Genomic DNA, 23,824 nt, shown 5'->3' with positions numbered 1-23,824 from the left:
GGGAAAAAAAATCCATATTCTTTGTTACCCTTACCTAACAAAAATCTATTCACTTTTGAAAGTTTAACATGTTAGCATCTACAGTTAATGGGTAGCTGGGGGCATTGTGCTTTTGTCACTGGCCTTGTTGTGATGGGAGAGGTGGGGTTCAAAGGTGGAGGTGCGGGAAGTGGAGGAGATGCACTGGAGGGCATTGTTGACCACGTGGGAGGGGAATCAGCCATGTGGAATTAAGGTCTAGACCAGTCACGATCAGAGTGAAATGGCCTACTCCTGTTGCTAATGTTGTGTAACAAAAATTCAGGGAGAAAATTCCATTCTCTATGGAATTACATGATGGAGTGAGGAGAGCAGGTATGTCAAGAAGGTCATGGTCTGTGCACAAAGGGAAAATAAGGCAGCAAGGACAGAACATAGATACAACTTCTGCAGGACAATGGGTTAGGTGGACAGATGATACCAGGTCCACAACCCCCAATAAACCACCCTCCCATCCTGGCACCCTCCTCTGCCACCGCAGGAATTGCAAAACCGGCACCCACACCTCCTCCCTCACCACCATCCAAGGCCCCAAAGGAGCCTTCCACATCCATCAAAGTTTCACCTGCACATCCACCAATATCATTTATTGTATCCGTTGCTCCCGATGGGGAGACTGGAGCCTCCTTGCAGAGCACTTCAGGGAACATCTCCGGGACACCCACACCAATCAACCCCACTGCCCCATGGCCCAACATTTCAACTCCCCCTCTGCCGAGGACATGCAGGTCCTGGGCCTCCTCCACGGCCGCTCTCTCATCACCCGACGCCTGGAGGAAGAACGCCTTGTCTTCCGCCTCGGAACACTTCAATCCCAGGACATCAATGTGAATTTCACCAGTTTCCTCATTTCCCCTCCCCCCACCTTACCCCAGTTCCAACCTTCCAGCTCAGCACTGTCCTCATGACCTGTCCTACCTACCTATCTCCCTTCCCAACTATCCGCTCCACCCTCCTCTCTGACCTATTTCCATCATTCCCACCCCCATCCACCTATTCTACTCTTTGCTACCTTCTCTCCAGCTCCCCCCCCCCCACCCCTGCAGCCCCCCCCCCCCAAACCCATTTATCTCTCCACCCTGGAGGTTTTCTGCCTCTATTCCTGATGAAGGGCTTTTGCCCAAAACATCGATTTTCCTGCTCCTCGGATGCCGTCTGACCTGCTGTGCTTTTCCAGCACCACTCTGATCTAAACTCTGGTTTCCAGCATCTGCAGTCCTCACTTTTGCCTAGGTAATACAACACTTATATCATGGAACCATGATTACTACCATAAGGTTCCACCAATAAAGTAAATTTATACATAGAATCTGGGAGCAGGGGTAGGCCATTCAGCCCTTCAAGCCTGCTCTGCCATTCAATATGATTTCTCATGGCTGATTCGCTGTGCATTTGCACTGTAACCTAAGTATACTAACTCATAAATAAAGAAGTGCACCAACAGTATGAAAGGATATAAAATGTTAGCTTCTGAGTATTTTATTTCTCACTGCTGTTTGATTGGTACATCTTCCCATTTTCTCCCCATACCCCTTGATGACGTTAAAATGTGAAAATATACCTGGCTCTTTCTTGAATATAATCAGTGACTTGGCCTCCATGATCTTCGGTGGTAGAAAATTGCACAGGTTCACTAAACTTTGAGTGAAAGAACTTTATCTCATCTCAGTTCTGAAAGGTCGACCACCTATCCTGAGACAGTGTGTCCTTGTTCTCAACTCCTCAACCAGGCAAAGCATACTCACTGCATTTAGTTTATCCAACAGGATGTATGTGTTTCCAGCAAATTCACTGTCACCTTTCTGAACTGTAGATAATACAGGCCCAATCAAACCAATCTCTCCCTCCATGGCAAATATATCCTTTCTTATGCAGGAAGACAAAACTGCACACAATACCCCAGATGACGTCTCACCAAGGCTGTGTAGAACTACAATAAGACATTCCTGCTTCGGATCTCAAATCCTGTTACACTGAAGACCGATACACAATTTGCCTTCCTAATGCTTCTGCACCTGTCCATCTACTTTCATTGATTGGTGTACAAGGACACCCAGACCCCTTTGTACTTCCCAGTATATCACCATTTAAATAATATTCTTATTTTCTGATTTTCACACCAAAATGTATCACTTCACATTTAGTCATGTTTTGCTGCATCTGCCATCTGTTTGCTAATCGTTCAACTTGTCCAAGTCACCTTGAAGGCTTTTTGCATCCCTCTCATAACTCACAATCCCACACAGTTTCATATTGTCAGCAAACTTAGAAATGTTGTAATTCCATTTCACATTCAGGTCATTTATATATATGTTGTGACTAGCTGGGGCCCAATCTCTGTTCCTTATAGTACCCTACAAGTCACTCCTGCCACTTGGAAAAGAGATGATTCATTCTCGTTCTCTGTTCCCACTTACCTATCCATGATAACATATAACCTTTCATCACACGTGCTTTAACTTTGCCCACCAGCCTCTAATATGCGCCTTATTTATAGCTTTTTGAATGTCCAAAACCACCACATCCATTTCTAATGTTCCTTATTTTTATACTTGTGTGTAGATTTGAAAAGTCGCAATGGTACTGAAGCAATAGGTATATTTACAGACTGATATATTGGCCTTCCCAGCAGAAGTGCTGAACCAAAACCATGCCTCACACCTGTGACAATATTTACTTTTTGGTATCAAAAACAGAAATTGTGGAAAAACTCAGCAGGTCTGGCAGAATCTGTGGAGAGAAATCAGACTTAACATCTTCAGAACACTGGAAGAAGAGTCACTAGACTCGAAATGTTAACTCTGATACAGATGCTGCCAGGAAATCAGAAACAAAAACAGAAATTGCTGTAAAAACTCAGCAGACCTTGCAGCATCTGTATCAGAGTTAACATTTTGAGTCTAGTGACTCTTCTTCCAGTGTCCTGAAGATGTTAAGTCTGATTTCACTCCACAGATTCTGCCAGACCTGCTGAGTTTTTACAGCAATTTCTGTTTTTGTTTCTAATTTCCAGCATCCACAGTTCTTTCAGTTATTTTTACTTTGTATTTATGTTTTGGTGCTGTTTCACCCAAGAGAAAAGACAATAAAAGCAGCTTGAGTGAGGATCTGACAAGCTCCTAAGAAAAAAAACATCAATGGAATGGGTTCAATATGGAATGGTGCAAAGTCAACTTAATTCCTAGGATCTTTCATGACCCAGTGAGTAATGGATTTTCACCAATCAGTGAGAAATTTAACCATGTTTGGACACCATCACCAGTGACACCAGTGAGTGAATTGATAAGGAGAACAAGGCTAGCGCCTATTCCTGGAATGGTTTAAAAGTACACTGAAATAACTGCATGAAGGCTGATATCCCATTACCAAGTCACGCTTTACTTACAAATGCATCGTACATATATCTTATTCTTTAAAATGCAAGCACTCTTTAATGCAGGTGCACAATTACTGCTAAATAATTGGGTTACTACTGAATCATTTTCCCCTAACTGCAAAGCAATACTTCCAATCATCAGTCACGAAGTGAACAGCTAATGTCTTTTCCCCAGGATAGTGGAGTCCAAAACTAGACGGCATAGGTTTAAGGTTAGAGGGCAGAGATTTAAAAGGGAACTAATGGCAACATTTTCACTCACAGTATGGTGTGTGTATGGAATGTGCTGCCGGAGGAAGTAGTGGAGGCTGGTGCAATTGCAGCATTTAAAAGGCATCTGGATGCGTATATGAATAGGAAGGTTGAGATGGATATGGTCAAAATGCTGGCAAAAGGGACTAAATTAATTTAGGAGATCTGGTCAACATGGATGAGTTGGATTGAAGGGTCTATTTCCAATCTGTACAGCTCTACAACTCTATGACTCTATGACATGATACTTTCCCAATTAGCTCAGAGCAGCCTCCCAGAGTGAGTAGAAGCCCTAACACTCCAGTCTGTATCTGTCAGCAAGGTCTCCCTGATTGGACCAGGTCAACTATTTTCCCTGGAGCATCGGAAGCTGAGGGGTGAACTTAGATATATATAAAATCATGGGAGACATGGATAAGGTGAAAAGTCGAAGTCTTTTCCATGGATTAGTGGAGTCCAAACCAAAAGGGCATATGTTAAAGGTGAGGGGGGAAAGATTTAAAAAGGAACTAAGGGGCAACTTTTTCATGCAGAGGGTGGTGCATGTATGGAATGAGCTGCCAGAGGAAGTGATGGATACTGGTACAATTACAGCATCGAAAAGGCATCTGGATGGTAATATGAATAGGAAGGGTTTAGAGGGATATGGGCAAAATGCTGGCAAATGGCACTAGATTAATTTAGGATAACCAGTCAGCATGGATGAGTTGGACTGAAGGGTCTGTATCCATGCTGTACAACCCTATGACTCTATGACTGTAACAGCCATAATCAGGGAACTTGTACTGGATGAGGTCCAACTTGCTGACCTCGCTACAATCCCTGCAGACTCAAATCACATGTTCAACACATGCTTCCAGAGTTTCCTTTGATGTGCCAGTATGTTGCAGAAACCCGCCATTATATTTAAGACTGTTCCGAGGAACTGATCAAAAATTCCATTTAAGTTGTGCTTCTGCATGCCTGCCATTTTCTATTTGCAGGTAAAAGTTCTGCTTTGTGAGACAGCAAAGCAATTAATTACAGCCTTAAACAAGAGCTGAAGCCTAATGACCCCAATTGCGTGTTGTTTATGTTGCTGAAACATGCTGGCAATAAGATGCAGAGCTGGCCCACGTGGAACAACAGTAAACTCCCCCATCTTTGTGCAGCTGAGGTCATTCTATCTTGACATGCGGGTTGCTTTAGTTGACTTATATTTTATTGGGTCATCAGGGAAGAAAATATCCTCCTCTCCAGTGACAGGGCTAACCTTCCAAGCCCCAGTACTAAGCGAGACAGACACGTTGGTTATCTTGTTCAGAGATCAAATCTACTACTGAGGTTCAGCCAGGCTTCTGTCTCCCATTCTCACCATGCCATCTTCATGATGACATCTGTCCTATGCTTCAAATAATAATCAGTCTTGAGTGAAAGACCAAGATTTTATATCTGGGGAGAGCAGAACACAAAATGGTCAAAGTTATACTACTAGCTATGCAAGGTTCTGGTTTGACCACACCTGGAGTACTGTGAGCTGTTCCAGGTATCATCACTTTGGAAAGATATCATACTCTCAGACAGAATTCAGCATAATTTACCATGTGTCAGATTTACATACCGTATACAGAGGAACCTTGATTATCCAAACACCATGGGCGGGGAGTATTTTGTTCAGGTTATCAAATGTTCAGATAATCGAATGCCAGATAGCATAGTTTAGATTAGATTAGATTCCCTGCAGTATGGAAACAGGCCCTTCAATCCAACAGGTCCACATCGACCCTCAAAGAGTAACCAACCCAAACCCCTTTTCCCTCAGACTAATGCACCTAATTGACAATTTAAGCATGGCCACTTCACCTAACCTGCATATCTTTGGACTGTGGGAGGAAACTGGAGCACCCAGAGGAAACCCACGCAGATATGGGGAGGATGTGTAAGCTCCACACAGACAGTCACCCGAAGTTGGAATCAAACCCGGGACCCTGGTGCTGAGAGGCAACAGTGATAATCACTGAACCACCATGCCTCCCAAGTATTTTATTTTAGTAGTTTAGTTTAGTAGTCAAGCATCAGGACCTTACGATCTTGTCTGCATAATCTGAAATTCGGATAATCGAATGCCAGATAATCGAGGTTCTTCTGTATACATCAATAGCTTGGCTTTTAAACTAGTGGCATATGGGTTTTGTCTATTTTTGTGAAACAAAGGAAATAGGAGTGGGAGTTGGCCTCTTCATCCTTCAAATCCACCACACCAGCCAATATGATCATGGTTGATCCTGACAGGGTAGAATCTGAGAAGATGTTTCCACTACTGGGGGAATCTTGAAGTAGGGGACACATGTGGATGTTCATTTAAAACTGAGATGTGGAGAAACCTCTTCTGCCAGAGGGTAGTAAATGTCTGGAGTTCTTTACCCCACAGAGTTGTGGAGGTTAAATTGCTGTCAGTATCTATAGAGGAGGTGTATAGATTTTTGAAATTTTGGAGCATTGATAGCTATGAAGAGCTGATATAAAAGAGGAATAGAGGCCTAGGGCAAGCCAGCCATGATCTTACTGAATGGCAAGGCAGGCTTGAGGGGCTGAGTGGCCTACTCCTCCTCCTATTTCTTTCCATACATTGAATCATAGAGCTGTACAGCATGAAAACAAATCACTGGGTCCAACACATCTATGTTGACCGGGTATCCTAAATTAATCTAGTCCCATTTGCCAGCATTTGGCCCATATCCCTGTAAACTCTTCCTATCCATATACCTATACAGATCCCTTTGTTGGCGGCACGGTGGTTAGCACTGCTGCCTCACTGCGCCACAGACCTGGGTTCAATTCCTGCCTCAGGCGACTGACTGTGTGGAGTTTGCATATTCTCCCCGTGACTGAGTGGGTTTTCTCCGGGTACTTCGGTTTCCTCCCACAATCTAAAAATGTGCACGTTAGGTGAATTGGCCATGCTAAATTGCCCGTAGTGTTAGGTAAGGGGTAAATGTAGGGGTATGGGTGGGTTGCGCTTCGCTTGTGGACTTGTTGGGCCGAAGGGCCTGTTTCCACACTGTAAGTAATCTAATCTAAAAAAAATGCTGCAATTATAACAGCCTCCACCACTTCCTCTGGCAGTTCATTCCACACATGCACCACCCTCTGTGTGAAAATGTTATCCCTTAGGTCCCTTTTAAATCTTTCCCCTCTCACCCTAAACCTACGCCCTCTAGTTCTGGAGTTTTCCCCCATCCCAGGGAATAGACCTTTGCTATTTACCCTATCCATGCACCTCATGATTTTATAAACCTCTTTCAGGTCACGCCTCAGCCTCCAATGCTCCAGGGGAAATAGCCCCAGCCTATTCAGCCTCTCCCTACAGCTGAAATCCCCTCTATGCCATGCTTCTGCTCTCTCCCACGTCCCTTGACACCTTTAACTTGCAGAAATCTGTTTATTTTGTAAATGTAATCAGTAATTTCCTTTCCATGGTATTTGGTTCTGTGACACATGTTCACCACCCTCTGAATGAAGAACTTGCTCTTAATCTCAGTCTGAAATAGCCTACCCCATATTATAAGGCTATTTGTCCCGGATACCTCAACAAGGGAAATCATCATTCCTGCTTCCAGCCTATCCAACCTTATCAGATTTTTATACTCTTAAAATTAAATCCTTTTCATCCCTCGAAACGCCAGTGAAATCACAGGCCCAGTCCACCCAAACCTTCCTTTGTAAAACTATCCTGCCATCCCTATAATCGATGTGGTAAACCTTTTCCGCAATCTATGAGTGGGTCTAATTACTAATGGGTCAATCCTTTCAGATCCAAAATATTCAACCAGCATGTGTCAAAGAGCAGATGACTGAAAGCCACCTGGAGTGTTAATGGAAGTTTGTTTATACTGTGAGGTTCATGACAAAAGATGGAAAAAATAAGCCATTAGCTTAGCAGAAGCTCATCTGAACTTTTTTTTAACTTCAGCTGAAAGCTTTTGAATTCAGTTCTAAAGAGACCTGATTGAAGTTAGATGCAACAATTGTTTCTCTGAAGAAAAGTGGTTTGTTCTGAGAAGTTAAGGAATAAGTTGTCTCAATGAAAGGCTTTCAGTTTGTGGAAACTTTTAGGCCAGGAATGTTTGTTAAACATCTGAATTGGCTACTCAAAGCTGAGAAATTCTAATACTCAATTGTGTGAGTTAAAGAAAAAGATATTGCAGCTCACAGGATTACAAGTATATCAGAGGGAAGAGGATATCAGTGAAGGAGTAGGGCCCATTGGTAACAAAGGGAGGAATCTCTGCATGAAGTCAGAAGCTGTTGGTAGAGTGCTAAGTGTGTAATTCATACCTGACTTTACTCATGAGAAGAAGGACACAAGAACAGAATTCAAAAAGATGGACTGTGAAGTTCTTGAGCAGGTTGATATAAGAAGTGTGGAGGTACTGGAGGATTTGGCATGTCCAAAAGTTGTATCTCAGACTCTGTGTGAGATGAGGGAAGAAAGAACAGCAATCTTGACCAAATTTTTAAATCATCTTAGGCCACAGGGGAGGTGCCAGAGGACTGGAGGATAGCTAATGTGTTTCAACTTTTTTAGAAGGACGGTGGAGATAGATAAGGGAATTAGAGGCCTTACATCAGTTGCATGAAAATTACTGGAGAAATAGTGAAGGAAAAATATAATCACCATTTTTACAGGCAAGGTATGTTCTGGGATAGTCAGCATGGTTTGGTCAGAAGGAGTTCATGTCTAACAAATCTTGGTGAATTTTTCAGGGAGGTGACCAAGGTTGTCACTGAGGGTAGGCCAGTTTGTGTAACTTATATGGATTTCAGCAAAGCCTTTAATAAGATCCTACATGGAAAACTGACAAAGAAGATAAAAGCTCAAGAGATTCAGGCTAATTTGGCAAGATGGATCCCAAATTGGCTGTGGGACAGGAGACAGAAGGTAGTGGTAGAAAGCTGTTTGAAAAACTAGAGTCCAGAATTCAACTGCATACCACAGTGGTCATAAATTATGTCATTCTGAATGTGGGGGGGGAGTGGTATGATAAGTAAGTTTGTGGATGACACCAAGATTGTTCAGGTGATTGACAGTGAGGAGGAAGGTTTTAGGTTACAGGAGGTTACATGGATTGGTCAGATGGGCAGATGGAATGTAACTCTGAGGAATGTGAGTTGATGCACATTGGAAGAAGTAACAAGATAATGTGGTACTCAATGAATAGCAGAACACTAGGAAGTTCAGAGGAATAGAGGGAACCTGAGATGCTTGTCCATAGACCCCTGAAGATGGCATGACAGTTTATTAGGGTAGTTAAGAAGACAGACAGGATGCTTGCTTTTATCAGTCAAGACATAGATTATAAGATCAGCAAGATTATTCTGGGGCTCATCAGAACTTTGAACTCACAGCTGGAGTACTGCGTGCAGTCCTGGTCACCACACTATGGGAAGGATGTGATTGGAGGGGGTACAAAAGAGATTCACCTGGAATATCACCTGGAATGGAGCATTTCAGCGAGGAAGAGAGGCTGGATAAGCTCAGGTTGTTTTCTTTGGAACAGGGAAGGTTGGGGGAGGGGGGGCATGGACAGGATAGGTAAAAATAAGCCATTTCCCTTAGTCAAAGGGTCTTGAGCGAGGCAGCATAATTTCAAAGTGAAAGGCAAGGGGTTTCCAGGGGATCTGAGGAAATGATTTGTCATCCAGAGGGTGATAAGGGTCTGGAATGCATTGCCTGGGAGGGTCATTGAGGCAGATAGCCACACAATCTTCACAAAGTACTTGGATGAACACTTGAAGTGTCATAAGATTTAGGGTCATGGGCCTAATGCTGGCAAGTGGGATTATTGTAGGTGCAGTCTATTTTTGGCGGTACAGACTTGATGAGATAAAAGATTTCTGTATAATTCTATGATCCTATGATTGGAGCTGAAAAGAAGCAGTCAAATCAATGGAACAGATTTGATAGGTGAAGAAACTCTCTCTTGTTTTTAAATTACAAAAATATTTTGTTTCACTCTTGGTGTTGACAGTATACTGGATTTAGTTTTGCTGGGTATTTGAAATCTTTCAAACAGTCTTACTTACAGATAATTTGGTTTGTTTTATTTTTTTTTCTTTTGTGTAATGTCTATTTTATTGTTGAAAGCAAATCTGCACTATGTGAAATGAAGAAAATAAAACAAAATATGATCTATGATGACAGATTTCATTCCAGAGTCTGATTTGTCCAGGAGGAATATCAGTCTGGATCCTAGCAACCCGGTTTCCAGAGGCTAACTTACGGAAGATCACACACATCAGGCTTTGACAGACTAAAGGATGGCTTGATCAAAGTTTTCAAAATATCAAATAAAAACTATTTCTACTGGTTGTGAGTATAGAGCTGGGACATAGCAAAAACATAAGAGTCAGGCCTTTCAGCCATGACATCCTGAAACACATCCAAGCATAAAGTTTGAAATAATTTTCAACTCTTACTCATCAATGACAATTGGCTTCGTGTTGTTTTGAAATCCGGGATTGATACATTTTTGATTATCAATAGTATTAAAGGAAATGAGCAAAAGAAGGTCCATGGAATTAGGTCACAGACCATAAGACATAGGAGCAGAAGCAGGTCATTTGGTCCATCAAGACCACTCTACCATTCAATGAGACCACGGCTGATCTGATAATCCTCCATCCCATTTCCCTTTTCCCTGATTTTCTTACTTATTAAAAATCTGTCTATCTCAGCCTTGTATGTACTTAATGACCCAACGTGTACCCTCTGCAATGAAGAATTTTTGAGATACATATTCCTCTTCATCTCTGTCTTACATGGGTGACCCCTTATTCTGAGATTATGCCCCCTGGTTACCTACATGGGGAAACAGCCTCTCAGCAGCTACGTAAGAATCATATATGTTTCAATAAGGTCACCTTACATTCTTCTACAGCTAAGTGAATATAGGCCCAACTTGCTCACTCTCCCAACATTAGAAAAGCTGTGACCTCCATTAATGGTGAAACAGGCCTTTGTTCATTTCAACAGCATCCTCAAGCATGTTTGCACTGGTCTTCTTTCGAGGAGTTAAAAAGGCTAGCCTTTTTGTCTCCAACTGACAATTGGAAAAGCTGCCATTGTCAGGCATCTTGTCTAAAAATGCAGCAAGTTGCAACAATTCCTGCAGATCTTGTAAACGTTTTTCCATTACTTAACTGCAAATAGTATCTAGCTGTTGTAACAAATAAAATGTCCTGAGGTTAAGAGTGAGAGGAATCTAATTTTGAAAGCAGTGGATTGAATCACAAATAATTATTACCAATTGATTCACACCACATGCATTTTTCAATGAATCAATCCTGCTTGAATCTGCTTGGCAGGGCAAAAAGCATTAAAAAGCTACCATCAGGGTCCAAACTTCTTATTAATGTATGAATTGAATTGTAAAGCCATAAGAAATAGAAACAAGAGGAGGCCTCAAGCCTGCTCCTCCATTCCATTGGATCATGACTGATCTGACATTCCTCACATCCACATTCCTGCCCTTTCCTGTCACCCTTGATTCCTCAACTGATCAAGAATCTATCTACCTCAGCCCTAAGTATACACAAGATCTCTGTCCTACAGCTTTCTAGAGTTCCAAAAACTCACAACTGTTTGACAGGAGAAATTCATGATGAAGGGCTTTTGCCCAAAGTTGATTTTCCTGCTCCTCGAATGCTGCCTGAACTGCTGTGCTTTTCCAGCACCACTCTAATCTAGAATCTGGTTTCCAGCATCTGCAGTCCTTGTTTTTACCTAGAAGAAATTCCTCCTCATCTCACTCTTAAATAGGTGCCCCCTTGATTCTGAGACTATGTCCTCCTGTCCTAGACTTTCCCATGCAGGTAAATATCCTCTCAGCATTTACTCTGACAAACTCATAAAGAATTTTATATGTTTCAATGAGAACACTTCTCATTCTTCTAAATTTTAATGAGTCGCAAAACGAGAAAGCAGTCCGCGTATCAACTACCACATAGAAAGGTCACTATCACAGTATGAACCTCTTGTCAAAATTAAATTTAAACAAAACCCAAATTGGTGTTTTCCCTGATAACATGTCTGAAACCTTGTGGGTCATTGCCATCTCTACCAATATGCAGTACTGGATAAGGATTGTTTGAGATAATTCCCTATCTGAAACCCTCTCTGATATTGTTTAACTTTGGGCCTATCTAGTGATTAGTGGTAAAGGATACATCACCAAAGGGTTTGTACAGAACAGGCACAGGACTTAGATAATAAGAAGGTCTACAGCATGAAACAAATAGAGAAACTCAGCAGGTCTGGCAGGATCTGTGAAGAAAGAAACAGAATTAACAATCAGAGTTTGATTCTTCTTGAGAAGAGTCATAGCGGACTCACAACATTGAGTATTTCCCTCACCACAGGTGCTACGTTTCTCTAGCACTTCCTGTATTTGTTTTAGATTTCTAGTATGTGCAGCACTTTGTTTTTTTTCAGATGTACTGCACGATACCTGTGAATACAACTACATTGGGTCAGGCAGAATTATTAAAGGAACAGATACATCTTCTCCATCCAAATGCTATAGCGGAACTCTCTGTCTCCAACCACAGTAGGATAGATTCAATTCCCCACAGTTTGGAGATGAGCCAAGTCCACACTGACCTTCTGAAGAGTAACCCACTCAGACTCATTTCCCTCTGACTAATGCACCTAACACTATGGGAAATTTAGCATGGCCAATTCACCTAGCCTGCACATTTTTGGACTGTGGGGGGAAACCCACACAGACAGGGCGAGAACATGCAAACTCCACACAGTCACCCGAGACTGGAATCGAACCTGGGTCCCTGGCGCTGTGAGGCTGCAGTGCTAGCCACTGTGCAGCCCTACTGGGCTAGCACATATAGAGCCAATGCAACATGAACATTAGGTCTTTTAGAACCATTAAGCTAAAAGCCATTACCTTATTCAACAGACAGTAAGTATGAAAGAAAGCATGAAGTTTCACATTATGTTTAAAATAGCAATATTTTTCTAAATAGATTGCCTAAGAGAGAATAGTTTTAAAAAAAAGGCAGACACCAAGTTGTGGTAGAATAAGGGTTAGGACCGAAGGCAAATTCTGAGCAACAGGTGTCTTATTGGGGCATTTGACAGTACTTCCACCAAGGGTGTGATAGAATAATGTGAAAATGTAAGGCAGGTGTATGGTGGAAGGGAAGGAGCTGACACAAGACATCAGTCCGGTCAATAAAGGTTCAACATGGAGCTCCTGTTGGACAGGATGGGAGAACGAAGCTTGGGCTGTGAAAGTGAAAAGCTACACAATGGACACAGGATGTCAGCAATACAGCGTGAGGGGAGAGGGTCACAGATGCAGTCAACAGCATAAGGTCTAGGAGGATGGTAAGGATCTGGGTAGATAGAAGATGATGTAGACAAGGTTCTAATAAATGTGATAAAGACAGTACAAGTCTGAATTCGCTTCTGCAAAACTGGTGGAATTTGAATCAAATTAAAACGTTAAAAATGAGATGTTTGTAAGGTTTGAAAGAATGACTTGCACTTAAAGACTTCCAATTCTACCAGATGCCTCAAAGCATTTCATAGCAAATGCAATACTTCAATTGTTGTTATTGTTGTAATGTAGTAAATGTAATGGCCAATTTGTGCAGAGCAAGCTCCCATTGAAACATAATGACGATGTAACCTGTTCTACTCATATTGATTTTGAGTGGGGGGGGGGCGGGAAGGTAAATGCAAACAAAAATTCCAGGCATACTGCCCTTATAGAGTCACAGAGTCATACAGCATGGAAACAGACCCTTCAGTCCAAGCAGTCCATGCCAAACAATCCCAAATTAAATTAATCCCACCTGTAATGCCACATTTTCTTGTCTATCCACCTCTGAGGATAGACAGATTCTCTGGCAGTGCAACTACAATTCTCACTCAGTTCTGATTATCCTACCCAGCCCTTACATTGCAACTCGAACCTGGCAGTTTGTGAATCAGAGCTGGACGGTAATCTCAAGCTGACCCAGAATAGACACAAAGTTGTAAGAATTTCACATCATATAGAACTAAGGCAGCTCAATAGACCGAAGGTAGAGATTAAGTCAATGGCAGCACAGGCTTCAAGGTCAAATGGCCTACTCCTGAATCTATGATGAACTGAGGAGGTAAGAAGTTGGGGTTTAATTGTGGGATGCAAAGAGACTGAGTAGGAATGGGTGATGCGGAGAGGACACTGAGATAAATTGGAGATCAAGATCTGCTTAGTTAAGAAATCCACCACCACCACAATAAGAAAACAGCCAGACATACAGTTTGGTGCATATGGACTTGCTTTGTCTCTTCCTCAGTGCTGACTGGTTGACTAAACTTATTCGTATTTCTTGCAGAGTTCCAGCATTTGTAACATTATTTTTCAATTTTATCTCTAATTAATTGTTTGATTTTGATTTTCTCTTCCTGTTTTCATGCGAATCCCTCCCCATCAGTGTCATACATAAACCTGTATATATAAGGTCAGGTAGTTGACAGTGCTGCTAGTTCAGGCCTTTGTCAATACTGGATGAGAATGTATCTACTCCCTTGAACTCCCAGACTGCCTCTAATGCAGGCCAGATCTCTGCTTGGTCTAGATTAGGAATTGAACAGGGAGGCATGCGTGGAACCTCATGATCTAGCCTTACATGCCATCTAAATTCAAATGGATTGTGGCATTTGAACTTCTGCACCTTGTCCGACCAGATCTTTTGTTCCTTCACTATCACTGTCATTGTCTTCAACATCCTAGGCCTTAACCTCTGGAATTCCTTCAGTAAGTATATTTGCCTCTCAATCTCTTTTTTTTTAATTTCAAGGTACTCCGTAAGATCTCTCTCTTTGACCAAGCTATTGACCAGCTAACCTCATATCTCCTAAAATGGCTCAGTGTGAAATCTGGCTCCTCTGCCTGGGACATTTTACCCAGCTAAAGGTGCTATATAAATGCAATATATTGTTGCTATCATGCAACTACCAAGTGCAAATAATGGTTGAAATCTGGAATTCTCCCCTGAGAAAGTTGTTTTGAGTCTGGGGCTCTTTGATATTTTTATTAAGTAAGGGGCATGAAATCAAAGGTACAGAACAGTTACGTCCTAACTAAATGGTGGAACAGGTTTGAGGAGGCAAAGTCCGAAAGTTAATGCATTTTGTTTTAAAGAAAGGCCACTGGGGTACGGGAAGAGAATTCCAGAAAACACACTGCTAGAATTAAAATTCAATCATTCAGGAAATAGCTCTTCATGAAACAGGGAGCAGAATGTTGGAACTTTCTACCCCTATGGAAACTGTAGATGCTGAAGTTTCAAGATAGACTTTTGCTTGTTCATGTTATCAAGGAATCAAGCAAAGGTGGCTATTTGAGACAGATAAAATCAACGAGGTAAAAAGGTCTCCTCTACATTGGGGAGACTGGGCGCCTCCTAGCAGAGCGCTTTAGGGAACATCTCCGGGACACCCGCACCAATCAACCACACCGCCCCGTGGCCCAACATTTCAACTCCCTCTCCCACTCTGCCGAGGACATGGAGGTCCTGGGCCTCCTTCACCGCCACTCCCTCACCATGAGACGCCTGGAGGAAGAACGCCTCATCTTCTGCCTTGGAACACTTCAACCCCAGGGCATCAATGTGGATTTCAACAGTTTCCTCATTTCCCCTTCCCCTCACCTCACCCTAGTTCCAAACTTCCAGCTCAGCACTGTCCCCATGACTTGTCCGGTCTTGTCCTACCTGCTTATCTCCTTTTCCACCTATCCACTCCACCCTCTCCTCCCTGACCTATCACCTTCATCCCCTCCGCCACTCACCCATTGTGCTCTATGCTACTTTCTCCCCACCCCCACCCTCCTCTAGCATATCTCTCCACGCTTCAGGCTCACTGCTTTTATTCCTCATGAAGGGCTTTTGCCCGAAACGTCGATTTCGCTACACCTTGAATGCTGGCTGAACTGCTGTGCTCTTCCAGCACCACTAAATCCAGTATTTGGGATAGATATAGAATAGGCATGATCTAGTTAAATCGTGGATAACATTCAATGGGCTGAATGGACTCATCCCGTATCGATGTTCCTTTTTGAGAAGTTATATCTCTAACATCCCTATTCTCACCCAACCAGCTCTGATTGCAAGTAATTCAGTGACACAGTGACTCAGGAAAGAAATATATGTGTTTCTGATAAATAGCGGGGTAAAGGGCTATGGGAAGCAGGCAGCAAAGTGGAGTTGAGATCAGGATGAGATCAGACATGGTCATATTAAATGGCAGAGTGGGATCGAAGGGCTGAATTGCCTACTCCTGCTCTTAATTCCTATCTCTCTGTGACAAACAGAGCAAACTCATTGCTAAACAAGTCACAAAAGGCAAAACATTATATCAATGCAGAAACGCACTCAATAGAATCCATTTGTAATATGCGAACTACACTCAGTATGACTAATAGCAATGTTCAAAATATAATAATACTATTCCTTTAAAGACAAAATACAGTACTTATATCATGCAACTGTCTATCGTCTAAGCCTTAGTATACTGTTCTCTGTCTCCCTTCCTAAGGTTAATCTATTATAGGACTGATTTCAAAACATGGCAAATGCACAGAACAAATTCAGTTGGATGTGATATTAGATTATAACAATGTGAATTGTTTTGTGTTAGAGTTGAGAAGGTTGGGTGACAACCGAATCGAGATCTTCAAGTGTATGGAAGTTGTCAGTGGGGAGATTGCAACTGATTAATTCTACTGGCCATTGGTTGATACAGATTTAAGACAGTCAGAAGAAGAAATACAGGGGAGGGTGGAACATATTTCCTTAAATGGAGGATAAATCCCTGGAAGTATAGAGGCGACACAGGAGTTTACTGAAGAAGGAAATCAGGAGGGTGAAAAAAGGGACATGTGATAACCTTGGCTGAGAAAATTAGGGTAAATCCAAGGAGGTTCTTTGAGTATATTAAAGGACAAAGAATAATTAAAGAGCGAATAGAACGTCTCAAAGGACCAAAGTGGATATTTATGTGTAGAACTGCCAAGAGTTGGGCAAGATGTTCAATGACTATTTCTCCTCTGTGTTTACCATGGAGAAAGGGCATGAAGACTTGGGAACTTGGGGAAGTTAGTAGTGATATCTTGGGGATAGTCCATATCACAGTAGAGGAGGTGTTGGATGTATTAGAATGCATGAAGGTACATAAATCTCCTGGTCCTGACCAGATATATCCAAGACCACTACAAGATCATAGAGAAGAAATTGCAGGAGCCATGGCTGCTATTTTTGCATCATTGTTAGCCACAGGTGAGGCCCTGGAAGACTGGGGGTTAGTGAATGTTGTGCCATTATTCAAGCAGGGCTGCGAAGAAAAACCTGGGAATTATCGGCCAGTAAACTTAACATCTGTGGTTGGTCAGTTACTTGGGAAGATTCTGAGAGAAAAGACATACATACATTTGGAAAGACAGGTTTTGATTAGGAATAGACAGCATGGCTTTGTGCATGGGAGATCATGCCTCACAAATTTGTCAGAGATCTTTGGTGAAATGACAAGGCAGGTTGACAAGGGCAGGACAGTAGACATAGTCTATATGGATTTCACTAAGGCCTTTGATAAGGTTCCACATGGTAGGCTGTTCTGGAAGGTTAGATCACATGGAATCACATGGCAAATTAGATAAAGAATTGGCTTGATGGTAGGAAGCAGAGGGTAATAGTGGAAGGATGCTTGTCGGACTGGAGGCCTGTAACTAGTGGAGTGTCTCAGGTATCAATGCTTGGCCCATTGCTTGTTAACTATATCAATGATTTGGATGAGAATATACAAAACATGATTAGTAAGGTTGCAGATGACATTAAAATAGAAGTTATTTGGACAATGAGGAAGGTTATCAGAAATCGCAGCAGGACCTTGATCAGCTGGGGTTGTGGGCTAAGAAATGGCAAATGGAGTTTAATATAATAAGTGTGAGGTCTTGCATTTTGCAAAGTCAAATCAAGGTAGGAGTTTCATGGTGAATGGTAGGACCTTAAGGAGTGTAGTGGAACAGAGGGACCTTGGAGTTCAGGTTCTCTGAAAGTGGAGTCACAGGTAGACAGGACAGTGAAGTAGGCTTTGGCATTATCAATCAGGGCACTGAGTTGAAAGTCTGGAAGTTATGTTGCAGTTATACAGAAAATAGGTGAGGCCACACTTGGAGTTTTGTGCTAATTTTGGTCATCTTGCTATAGGAAGATGTCATTAAACTGGAAAGACTGCAGAAGAAATTTGTAAGCATGTGGGAGAACCCAACTTACAGGGAGAAGTTGGAGAAGCTGGGACTTTACTCTTTACAGTATAGGAGACTGAGGGGGGAATCTTATAGATGTGTATAAGATTATAAGAGACATGGGTAATGTGAATGCACTCAGTCTTTTACCCAGGGTTGGGGAATCACAGACTAGAGGGAATCGGTTTAAAGTTAGAGGGGAAAGAATAAAAGGGAACCTGAGGGGCAACTTTTTTACACAGAGGGTGGTACAGATATGGAATGAGCTGCCAGCGGAAGTGGTTGAGGCAGGTACATCAACAACATTTAAAAGGCATTTGGACAAATACATGGATAGGAAAGGATCAGAAGGATATGGGCCAGGTGCAAGAAAATGGGGTTAGCATTGTTGGACATTTTGATCGGTATGGACCAGTTTGGGCCAAAGGGCCTGTCTCCATGCTGTAGATCTGCCTAACTCTATAACTCTATCACTCAAGCCTAAACTAAAGCAAGTAATTGCACATGCTGGAAATCTGAAACAAAAGTGGAAATTGCTGGCAAAACTCAGCAATGGCAGTATCTGTAGGGTGTTACTAGGGAGGTGATGACCTGGTGGCATTTTTGCTCGATTGTTAATCCAGAGACCCAAGTAATATCTTAGGGACCCAGGTTCAAATCCTGCCATGGCAGATGGTGGAATTTGAATTCAATAAATATCTGGAGTCTAATGGTGACTACAAATCAATTGTCAGGAAAAGCCCATCTAGTTCACTAATGTCCTTTAGGGAAGGAAAGTGTCATCCTTACCTGGTCTGTCCTCTAGATCCACAGCAATGTGGTTGCCTTTTAACTGCATTCTGGATAATTAGGTTGGGTAACAAATGCTGGCTCAGCCAGCAACGCCTATCTCCCATGAATGATTTTTTTTTAAAAAAGCAGTGTTAGCGTTTTGAGTTCAGTGACTCTTCATAAGAACGTTAACTCTGCTTTCTCCACACAGATGCTGCCAGACCTGATGATTAAAATCTGTTTCTACCTCAGCTTTACCACTGGACTTAGCTAGTCAATGCCCCACTGCCCAGCCTCCCACTCCTTATCCACCTTAAACCGAATGTCATCAAAAACATTTGTTGCACAGGTCTGAGCTTATTCAAAAGCCCATTTCCCCATGTGCTTGCTGTGTTCCATGAATTCCCAGTCAAGTAACATTTGGACTTGAAAATGCTTGCCTGTGATTGTAAATCCTTCACTCCCTCCCTCTCTGTTGCTGTCATCTCCTCCAGCTTCACAATCCTCTGAAAACTCTCCACCTTTGAAATTCTGGCCTCATGTACACCACTGATGTGGATCATCCCACTAAGGGTCATGTCTTCAGCCTCCTAATTCTGCATTAGCCTCAATAAAAGTTTTCTGCCTCCTTGCCACTCTTTCTATCCATTTCCCCACCTTTTCAAACCCTTATTAATGACCTGCCACCTTGACCAAACTTTGGCCGATGTTTTCATTTCTCCACAGAGGCCATTTGAATGTTACCTGCAATTTCTCTTTTGTCTCAGATCACCACCTTATCAATCCGCGACCTCTATCATCTAAAAATATGACAGTGGCAGATATATAGGAACACCACTCCCTGCAAGTACCCCCCTGAGCCACTCCCCATACTGATTTAGAAATCTATCACCATTCCTTCACTGTCACTTGGTCAAAATTCTGGAATTCCATCCCTGACAGCACTGTGCCTCTCCCTAATAGCCAAGGATTACCAGAGAGGACTGATGGCCTAGTGGTATTATCAGTGTATTGTTAATCCAGAGACCCAGGTAATACTCTGGGGACATGGGGTCAAATCTTGCTAAAGGATAATGGTGGTATCTCAATTCAATAAAAATTAAGATTGAAGGGTTTAATAATGACCACAAATCAATTGCTAATGGTTAGAAAATGCTCTTTAGGGGAAGGTTTGGTCTATGTTGGGGGCTGAGGAATGACCATACAGAAATCTTAAAACATTGTGAGGGGCATGGATAGAGTAAATAGGTAAGATCTTTTGCCCAGAGTAGGGGAGTCCAAAACTGGAGGGCATAGATTTAAGGTGAGATTGGAAAGATTTAAAAGGGACCTAAGGGGCAAGGTTTTCATGCAGAGGGTGGTGCATGTATGAAATGAGCTGCAAGAAGAAGAGGTGGAAGCTAGTATAATTGCAATGTTTAAAAGGCATCTGGGTGGATATATGAATAGGAAGGGTTTAGTGGCAGAGTGCTGGCCAATGGGAATAGATTAGTTTCGGGTATCTGGTCAGCATGGACAGATTAAACCGAAGGGTCGGTTTCCTTGCTGTACATCTTTGACTCTGTGACATGACTCCCAATTTGCATCAGTGTGGTTGACTCTTTACTCCCCTATGGCATTTAGGGATGGGCAATAAATGCTGACCTAGCAAATGGTGAATTAAAGAAAGAAGGCAGCTCACCACCATCTTCTCTGGGCCAGTTAGAGATGGCCAACAAAATGCTGGCTCAGCCAACATTGCCCACATTCCCTTAATTATTTTTCTTTTAAATCTGCAATGCACAGCCTTTGTTTAAAAGCCAGATAGGGTGGATTAATTCAGTTCATGCTGATTCATACCATCTGAAATTCCAGTTTCAATTGCATCAATGGGTGACCTGAAAAAAATGCCATAATTGCTCTTTGCACCAAATGCAATAAATACAAAACTGATCAAAGACCCTCTGCATTTTACAAACGAACGCACTATTCATTGAGGGTTTGTGGGCAATGCTGGCTGAGCTAGCATTTTGCATCTTCCTTACTGCACCTTTACTTTTGGATACAGCTATACCTGTGACTGAGCTACCACTCCAGCTGTGTCTATGGAAAGTACCTTTCGCACCTCCCCTTACAGCTATATAGTTGAGGGTCTTTTTTGTTCAACTTCCTCCCTTGACCCCGTTACATTTCTAGCCTTCAAACGATTTTAACAAGTCACCTTAAAGCTTTAAAACAAAAAGGAGTAGTGTCAGTGGATTTCGATAAAAGCGCAGCATTGAAAACACAAAGGTCACGAGTCTGAATCGGATATCATTTTAGCAATGTGGAGCCACCCAGTATGATTTCTTGTCTGATGTCCGTTCCCCAGTGCAAATATTTCCCTCCCGGCCAGTGCTGAACACATCGATAAGCCAGTGACTGATGCTGATGTTTCTGGAACATGGTTTGATCCAGCGAATCAATCGGCGTCTAGAATTGATAATTCCATTAGTTACCAAAGGCGTATCACCATTAAAAAAAAAGAACGCAGCACGAAACATAACCATGTCAAGTAATTAGAGAGAAAAAAAGACAGTGGTAAAATGAGATTAGGAGATCACGGGTCCTGTATTAACAAGGAGACACCACATTTAATCATGTGTGCAAAGCAACTCCTGCTGGGGAATGTGAAATCTTCTAAAAGTATAGCTACTCTGTAGAATGTTTATTATAATACATATGCAGATGCTTACTATATGCACGCCACCGTATATATTTATAATATATTATTCATTAATGCACTTCTAAACTGTGTACATTGCATTTGAATATTGTAGATCTGGTCTCAAATGTAGATTCGGATGTTGGTAATCACACACACTACAATTAAATGATAAACATATAGCATTCTGATTTTCTAACGGCATTAGAAATTGGTCCAAAATATGAAATTAGCCTCCATTAGTATATACGAATGTAGAGCATACTGGGCTGTTCTTCTGTAAGAATATGCACAATTCAGAAAGTACAGGATATGATCTGTCTATAACATATGCACAGTATACATACAGTCCATGTATGGGAAACTAACTGCATACACACATACAATGTACAAATGATAAATGAAGAGCATACCATATATTGGCGGTGTAAATGTAAGATTTTAACCCTCTCAGCACACAAGCCATATGTAGATCGCAAACAAAAGGGAATGTTAATTTAAAAGAATGGATTATAGGCTATAAATGTATACTATATTTGCAGTCTATAAGCACTCACACGTTCGATCCCTGTAAGAACGTGAATGATAGAATGTTTACTGTCTACGAACACAATATGCAGACACTGAACGTCTATGATACCTATTGTATATAAGCGCAAACTATATATAGGTAGAAATTTCAAAGTATTCTGGTTATGTATAATTATACAGGACATGCATGGAAAAAGTATAGGATATTGACCATCTACAAACATCCACAGTCTGTAGATAGTAAATATATAGGATACTGGCTTTTTATTAGCAAACGTCCAGTGCGTCTATAGTAAATGTATAAGATACTGACTGACACACGAAGTGTGGATGGTAAATGTATATCACTCTGACAGTCTACGAGCCCACACAGTATGTAGACGATAACTATATGGAATTCTGACTTATATTGGCACACACGATACGTAGATGGTAAATGTATGGAATTCCTACTGTCTATATGCATGCACACAGTATGCAGATGGTAAACGTACAGGAAACTCAATCTATAAGGACACTATACCGTGGCGAATGTACAGAGTGCTGCTTGTCTATAAGGACACTATACCGTTGCAAATGTACAGAGTGCTGGTTCTCAAGTACAGTATACAGTGGTGAGTGTACAGAGTGCTGGTTCTCTATAATGACACTAAGGTGAATGTACAGAGTGCAGGTTCTCTATAAGTACACTATACAGTGGTGAGTATACAGAGTGCTGGTTCTCTACAATGACACTATACAGTGGCGAATGTACAGAGTGCTGGTTCTCCATAAGGACACTAAGATGAATGTACAGAGTGCAAGTTCTCAATAAGTACACTACACTAAGGTGAATGTACAGAGTGCTGGTTCTGTATAAGGACACTATGGTGAGTGTACAGAGTGCTGGTTTTCTATAATGACACTGAGGTGAATGTACAGAGTGCAGGTTCTCTATAAGTACACTATGGTGAATGTACAGAGTGCTGGTTCTCTATAATGACACTAAGGTGAATGTACAGAGTGCTGGTTCTCTGTAAGGACACTATGGTGAGTGTACAGAGTGCTGGTTTTCTATAATGACACTGGTGAATTTACAGAGTGCTGGTTTTCTATAATGACACTAAGGTGAATGTACAGAGTGCTGGTTCTCTGTAAGGACACTATGGTGAGTGTACAGAGTGCTGGTTCTCTGTAAGGACACTATGGTGAGTGTACAGAGTGCTGGTTTTCTATAAGGACACTAAGGTGAATGTACAGTGCTGGCTGCCGAGAAGGTGAAGTGCGTCTTGCAGATTAGTCTGAAAGCAGCTACTTAACCAGGCCTTGACTCGGATTTTCACCTCTCCTTCCTGGGGCTCGGGCATCGCTTTCTTGGCCACCCGCAGCTTGTTTAAACCCCCAAATCCGGACAGGATGACGGCTCGAATCTCCTTGGTGTCCCCCAGCACATTGCTGCGCTCCCTGGCCGCATCCTTCTCGATCATATGCTCGGTCTCCTCGCTCTTATCCACGCCGTCGTTAGCCATGGGAGAGGGTTCTGGAGACGGCCCGGAGGAGAATGGGTGCTGGGATCGACTGGAGCAGGCTCTCGCTGAAATGTCTCTCCTGCACAAGGCAGTGTGAGTCCTCCGCTGACTTGAGCTGCAAATGAACCGAAGCGACAGCACTGGCGCAGCCAGGCAGACTGGTCGTATTGCAGAGCGTATAAGTCGCGGTGGCTAGGAGGAATGTGATCATTCCTTTTGCAAAGTTATCCTCCAAGCAGCCTAGATCTGCAGCAGGAAATCTGTTTAACATCTTCCAAGTGCTGCATTACAAAATAAATATGACACAGCAAACCTAATTTATCATCTACATACTGTGTATGTGTGGGTGTAGATGGCAGGAATTCCATACATT

At 42.2% G+C, this 23,824-nt stretch overlaps 1 protein-coding gene across 1 annotated transcript in view; it reads right to left on the bottom strand.

The window, feature by feature from the left end:
* LOC132823640 (synaptic vesicle membrane protein VAT-1 homolog-like) overlaps positions 1-23,549 on the bottom strand; it is a 196,775-nt gene extending 173,226 nt beyond the window's left edge. The window contains exon 1 of the mRNA XM_060837577.1: positions 23,243-23,549. Within this exon, the coding sequence (XP_060693560.1) occupies positions 23,243-23,451 (209 nt within the window). The 5' untranslated portion in view covers positions 23,452-23,549. The remainder of the gene's footprint in view (positions 1-23,242) is intronic.
* Positions 23,550-23,824: the final 275 nt, after the last annotated feature.

This window comes from Hemiscyllium ocellatum, chromosome 17 (assembly GCF_020745735.1).
Source record: "Hemiscyllium ocellatum isolate sHemOce1 chromosome 17, sHemOce1.pat.X.cur, whole genome shotgun sequence".
Lineage (NCBI taxonomy): Eukaryota > Metazoa > Chordata > Chondrichthyes > Orectolobiformes > Hemiscylliidae > Hemiscyllium > Hemiscyllium ocellatum.
Note: the sequence above shows the minus strand (reverse complement) of the source record. Positions and strands in the feature narration are given on the sequence as shown.